Raw genomic sequence first — 6,402 nt, 5'->3', positions numbered from 1 at the left:
TTAAATGCTACATATGGTACATGTATAACTATGATTCCAAAATCCTATGCAAAGCTTTTAGTACTTAGAGAAAAAAAAAAAAACTTTCCTCATGAATATGCAAATTCTTGCAGCAAGATGTTGCATCTGATCAGAGAGGGGGACTGTGATAACAACAAAGCGTGCTGAGAATACTTTTATCCACTCGTGCACGGGTAATTACGCGAGATTTAAGTCACTATATAATATCAGCGACGAGAAAGTTGAAGAGGCCAGGCAGCTGCACGCCCTTCAGCCGCGCTTATTAAATATCATTATGTAAATGGATTGGGACAAGCAATCTCACAGCACTGTCCAATACAGCATCTCTGTTGTTCATGATAAACAGCTCATTTAACTTTTTTTTTTATCCTTAATTCTGTTTGTTTCTCACACAAATAGAACTAAAGCTTTTGCCAGATTTTCTGAAACAATATTTGTAAGAATAATAAAAAAGAAGAAAGCAAATTAGCAGAGCTCTTTTCTATCATACAGCTGGGCAACAATCACCCAACCTCGAAAAGGACAATTTGTGGTGCTTTGCTGCCCTCTGCTGCACAAACCCTGAATTATTTCTATTCCATTCAAGTCAATTCAATGGTTTTATATAGCACAAAACATTTTCTTGAGATGCTCTAAACAACCCAGAGCCTGCGGTGAGAGATGGCAACCTTGAGCTCATCTTATATAGAGACAGAGAAACAGGGAGGTGGGACAGGAGAGAGGCAGAAAAGCAGAGGCAGCCTTATAAAACCACACACGAACACGTTTGTATACATGACACAAACCAGATTACACAATGCTTACAGGTGACGCATGACGCGTGCAAGGTTGAGAGAGGGACAGTGTTAGTCACATGCAGCAGTGGCACAGGAAAACACAGAGAATGAGAGATAGTAAAGGAGGCGCTAAATGCATCATGGCCTATATTTGTGATGCCACAGTTGGCAATTATAACAGATGATGGATGGATGGTTAGTGGGCATAAAACTAAGCATTGTTTACTTTTAATTATTCATCTTTTTAAACCGTAGTTATTAAAATGTCATAAATGCATAAATCTCTGCCAATACTATATGGCAATATGAGAAACTGGAAACTAATTTGCACCAGTAAATCATTCATAAATACACCAATCAGGCAAAACATTATGACCACATTAGAGTGGATGTTACTTACTAGGAACGCATTCACTAGATACTAAACTCATCAAGTATCTGTGGGATGATCCACAGAGGCCCCTGCCCTCAACCCATAGGACCCAAAGGCCCCCACTAACAACATTCTGTTGCCTGTCACCACAGGACACCCTCAGAAGGCCCATGTCCACTCTCTGATGAAGCATAGCTGGTTTGGAGGCACAAGGGAGACCGAGACAATATTAGGATAATGTTATGCCTGATCAGTATATAATAAACTGTAAATCAGTAGAGACCATTAGACCATTGCCAGGATTTTCTTCATGGTATTCTTCACACCATCTGTGTATGACTGAAGGCTAAAACACTGAGTGATCAACTATGAAAATATTTAATAAAAATCTGACTCTCGGCATTCCAGGTACCGTCCACATAGTACATGCTATACTTTAGTAAAGCTGGGCCATATTTACTAAGCTTTTAACCCCCTCCTGCTAAAAAGCTGAATAAATGTCTTTATTAGTCCACCTCACATGTCTAATAGACTTGCTTGTTTGCTTAAATAGGAGACCTGGCCACTTTGAGTCTCAGCGTGCGGCCACCGAAAAGAAAATTCAATCTAAATTCAGTTTGACATAATTTATTGAATATTCATATATGGTAATATAATGGTTCTTCATGATCAACATATAAAATATGTACAGAGCAAATCATTAGTAAAAATGACAGATCCTGCTGGAAAGTACATGTGCTTATAGAGTAGAAGGCGGCAATATCTCTTTATTGAACAATCACTGATCTCAGATGTGCGGATTTCTTGGAAATAATTTGCTTGAAGTCTAAAATGGTGGTCTGACATTAAGAAAGGCTGCAGTTGGACTGTTTGGACTCTCTCCCCTGAACAAAGAGAAGAAAAAAACACCGTCAGAAACAAAGAGCCACGTCACACATTTTATTTCTGTAATAATTAAACATTTATCAAATTCGTTTTTCATCTTCCAAATAAGAAAGTTGGATGGGTTGCCATGACAACACCGTACCTACATGCTAGCATGCTAGTGACGGCTAAGCTTTCCGGGTACCTGTTGTCTCTGCTGCTGGCGTCTGAATTCTTCTTCACTGGCAGCGAGCGCCTGAGCGAGAGCCAGATCCTCCTGCTCCTGAGGGCTGAGGCACAAAGAGAACAAACATTAGGGGACACAAATCGCTAAATGATTACTAGCGCTAAATTACAGAACATTACAACACTTATCAAACCACTACGCACAACTTAAGATTCTTTCTTGACTGTGGAAATAGCAATAGCCAACAACTCTCAACATGCTCAGTAGCATGTACTCAGTAGTTCTCACTCTTAAGCTCCATAATAGCTAAGGAGTAGCTGTGTCCTGTTGAATGTTCTGTTTATCAATAAACCTTACAGCTAAGTAGCACTGAGAATTCACACATTCCCTTTTTCGCAATTGAGTGTCCACACCAATTAGAATATAAAGGCAAATTGCTAAGCATGTTCCTTCCTTTGTTAGATCGTATAATACGTCACTCTATAGGGCCGAGAAAGAATGAATAGCATAGCTTAGCATTTCACTCAAAGAGATAGATGAATAAGACACAAAGAGCTTTTCTTGCAGGCAATCTGCCAACTAAAGCGTTTTCTCAAGTGGAATAATACAGTCATAATGCATGCAGATATGAAGGCTATCAAATATTTAAGCACTATAGAATCTAATGTGATATTACAGGCATAACTCTTGGTCACTGCTCACAAACTCTTCCTGCGTGCCAAAACTTTGTTTCTGTTTCATAGCGTCCTCTGCATCATGCATATCTCACTTGCAAAAATAACTCATGTGAGCCCCCTCAGAACAGACTCGCCCGACGGGAAGGAATTTTTAAAGGGTATTGAGAGAGGAAGTGTATTTCCACGCAAGTTTGTCCCTTGTAGGTTGCCCACATGTGCTTGAAAGACCAGATGATGCTGCTTGGCAGCGGCATGAAAAACAATGATCTGCTCTTGGTCATCTTCTTGTATTGACTGAATTCAGTTTTGCCAATAACGTTTGATTATATTTTAAGCATTTTCAACACTCCAAAATGAACCGAATGACTTCAAGAAAAGCATTTCAAAAAAAGTTATTTTCTAATTGATGTTTTGGGGCATGGAAACACATATCGCATCAGATGATTTTATTCAGCGTCTATGTAAGCAGTAAAGATGGAATCTCCAAACTGAATTATTTAAATCAGTTGAAAGAATATTGAAAGTTAAACTTAACACTGATCTCAAAAGCGTCACACTGACAGAAATGTAAAGCTCATAATAGGATATTGGTTGTATAATGGGGTTTACTCACCTAAGGGTCGGTTGAACAGTCGGCCTTGAATCAGCCAAGGACATCTCCAGAGCTCTTTGTAAAGCCTGCTCCTCTGTCTGCAATCACAGAACCACAGCAGCGTGTTCATATATTTTTCAAACGAGTACATTTTTTTAATGAGGCAATGTAAGAGATGTGCGTACCAGGCCGGCCTGAAACGAGGCTGATGGTGGTATGACATTCTGTGCTGAAACGGAAGTAGGGATCCGGGGAGTAGAGCTAGGAAAAGGAGGAAACAAAAAACAAATCAAGAAAATAAGAAAATAATTTGAAAAGTTACTATTACCATTATAAATCAACACGAGGAGGAGATACTCACCCAGAGTTGTAACCTCTGCTATTTGAACTCAGACCATTAGAAACAGGCCTTTCCCGAGGGTTCCCTGAACTAGACGAACTAGAACCCGAAGCAGAGGTGGAGGAAGCACCCTGGGCCCTCGTTACAGCAGCATGTCTAAAGCAAACAGTCCAAATCAAATCAGTCAACAGCCCCTCACTGTGATACCTCAGATGAAACGACGGCAGTTAAGACTGTGTACTGCGACTCTACCTACCCGGTTTTGGAAAGAGGTTTCCCGTCAGTCTTACAATCATGGTCTAGCGGGTGCCGATGTTTAAGACAGTAATTTAAATGACACTGGTCGCAGGTCACTCGTATCATTTCCTTCTGCTTACAGCCCCCTCTAGAGCATTTATTAGTGAAAATCTGAAAGTAAAAAAACATCTCCCATTAATTTCGTTTAGATATTTCCTGTCTGTTAAGTAAAACACATGAGTTTTACACTGACCTTTCTCTTTCTTTGTGCAGGGTCCGATTTGCAGTCCCGATCAATATGTTCACCGACCTTAATGTCAGGCATCTCCCCTCTTTTGATGGGAATGGGGGTGTTGCACAAAGGGCATACTGGGACCTGGACATCCTACATGAAACATTATGAAATCAAGAGCAACATATATAGTCATTTATTACAACATAAGGACTAAAGATGCTCAAAAGGTTAAGGCTACAATAATGACTGCACTCAAATATAACCACACCAGCATATATTAAAGTCACAAAAAAAAAAAAAAACAAATGTGGTGGGCACCGTAGCTTTTGTTTTTGTATGTATGCAAGTCGTTTTTATATAATAACAATAACAATAATAAATTAAAGTAAAGTTAGACCGTAGTGCTTACAGTCATCACTTACCTTCTTGTAGGATGACATGCATTTGTGATTTGCATAGGTTATATGGTCCTTGCAGAAAATCTCTTGACAGGCATCACATTTCATTGGAAGAAAATCTGTATTGACATAGGATTTTCTTTTAGGTTCAAGTCAGATTTAGCAAGTAGAGATAAAAAGCAGAATATGATCTCAGCACTCATCGTATTCATGAGTAAAGTGCTCACCTAAACGTTTGCAGGTCTTCTCAGAGCAGTGCTCTCCCAAATCTGGAAACTCCATCTCAGAAAACAGTGGTGAGCTCTGAAGGAGGAGGGAAAGAAAAGTGGCTCAACAATTTGTTCTGACAGTGACCGAAGGATGGTCTCACTTTAGGCTGGCTAATGTTAGCTGTGAGATTAGTTATGAGTCACGTATGGTCATGGGTCCTGAGCCTTACACTCAGGTTGCTAAATATTGAACGAGCTAGCTAGCTAGGCTAACTTATACGATTAGCGTTAGTTCAGTTACGTAACCGATAATAACTCGCGTTGGTTAGGAATACGTGAGAAAAGGAAACGCTTGCCCTGTAACATATTAAGATCACATGACATTTCAATCGGCATTATAGTTATGTAACAAAATAACACTGACAATAGTGAAGTCCAAAAGTCATAGCAACTAGCTAGCTCGTGTGTTGTCAAGGGATAAGCTTGAGTTTAAGCTTGAGTAACCACTTTCTCCCTCTCTAGACTTACCCTCCCGAGGTAACAAAGTAACAAATACAGGTATTTTTGCCTTTGCTGGCCAATTTTGTTCAAACTATTAAGATTGATGACTAAGCTAGCTAGCCAAATATTACAGCTAACCGCAGCTTTTGTTCAATGTTTACTCACCAGGTCCCGTTTATTTGTCGCTCTGTTGTGTCGCGGAAGAAGGCAGCCGTGTTATCATCGATTATCCGGGTTACTTGTGACTTTTGTTCCCCTTTCACAGCAATTTAACCGAATATTCCTGAGCTCCACTGTCTGTTAGCCACAGCCCTGTCTGTTTTCATCGAGTTTTGATGTGTCACGCAAGCTCCGCCCACGACAGGACGTACGCTGGCGTCAGAAAAACACGCGTCATCGCGAGCGTGGCCATGAGCGTGGCTATATAGACGGTCGGGAGGAATCACAGGTAAAGTCTGGAAAGATCTGGAGCTTTACGCTTTACACATGACTTAGTCACTTAGTGGACGCCCTGTGTTGTTATGTCTGACGAGCAAAAACAATGGAACATGACTGGAATCATCTAATTGTTATTTCCTTTCCCATTTCCCATCGATTTTCATCTAGATTCTACATATTTAGATACAGTATAAAGCATTTCTGTCTAGAACAAGGCTATTCTTAATTTTAAGGCAATGTGTGACGCATGACAGCCACCCACATAACAATTTTTGGTTCCCTAAAGGTTCGGGGAAGGTTCGCTGAAGGTTCGGGGAACGTTCGCTGCAGGTTCGCTCAAGGTTCTTTAAAAGTTCAAAATATTTTACCTTTAGGGAACGTTCCCTAAAGGTTCTTTAAAAGTTCAAAATATTTTACCCTTAGGGAACGTTCCCTAAAGGTTATGTGTTTGCTGGGCAGTTTCCGCCTCTTGGAAAATAACAGTAGTCAACAGTAGCAAATGTCATAAGAATGACACAGCATGTCTTACTCTTTCATAATCATGACATACTGTC

The 6,402-nt window shown here is 40.1% G+C and overlaps 1 protein-coding gene across 2 annotated transcripts; it reads right to left on the bottom strand.

Moving 5' to 3' along the window:
- Window positions 1-1,579: 1,579 nt before the first annotated feature.
- zfand2a (zinc finger, AN1-type domain 2A) lies at window positions 1,580-6,402 on the bottom strand. Of its 2 annotated transcripts, none has more exons than XM_084570831.1 (10): window positions 5,576-6,402; window positions 4,928-5,003; window positions 4,725-4,819; window positions 4,321-4,452; window positions 4,087-4,238; window positions 3,852-3,986; window positions 3,676-3,751; window positions 3,512-3,588; window positions 2,202-2,324; window positions 1,580-2,054 (listed from the first exon to the last, which is right to left on the bottom strand). In XM_084570831.1, the coding sequence occupies exons 2-9, from the start codon at window positions 4,980-4,982 to the stop codon at window positions 2,213-2,215; spliced, it is 834 nt and encodes a 277-aa protein (XP_084426957.1). In that variant the 5' UTR covers window positions 4,983-5,003; window positions 5,576-6,402; the 3' UTR covers window positions 1,580-2,054; window positions 2,202-2,212. The 2 variants fall into 2 exon arrangements, with proteins under 2 accessions (XP_084426957.1, XP_084426956.1); XM_084570830.1 differs by having other exon boundaries at window positions 1,587-2,054; window positions 2,240-2,324; window positions 5,576-6,396.

This window comes from Chelon labrosus, assembly GCF_963514085.1.
Source record: "Chelon labrosus genome assembly, chromosome: 21".
Taxonomy (NCBI): domain Eukaryota; kingdom Metazoa; phylum Chordata; class Actinopteri; order Mugiliformes; family Mugilidae; genus Chelon; species Chelon labrosus.
The sequence above is the reverse complement of the archived record's forward strand: the minus strand, read 5'-3'. Positions and strand labels throughout refer to the sequence as shown.

Bases quoted from the DNA above. Each gene is read 5' to 3' on its own strand.
- zfand2a (XM_084570830.1), bottom strand. From the start codon at position 4,982: ATGGAGTTTCCAGATTTGGGAGAGCACTGCTCTGAGAAGACCTGCAAA. The intron at 2,325-3,511 runs GTGAGTAAACCC...TTTGTGCCTCAG, and splicing joins ACTGTTCAACCGACCCTTAG to CCCTCAGGAGCAGGAGGATC. The intron at 2,055-2,239 runs GTACCCGGAAAG...CTCTTTGTTCAG, and splicing joins GCCAGCAGCAGAGACAACAG to GGGAGAGAGTCCAAACAGTC.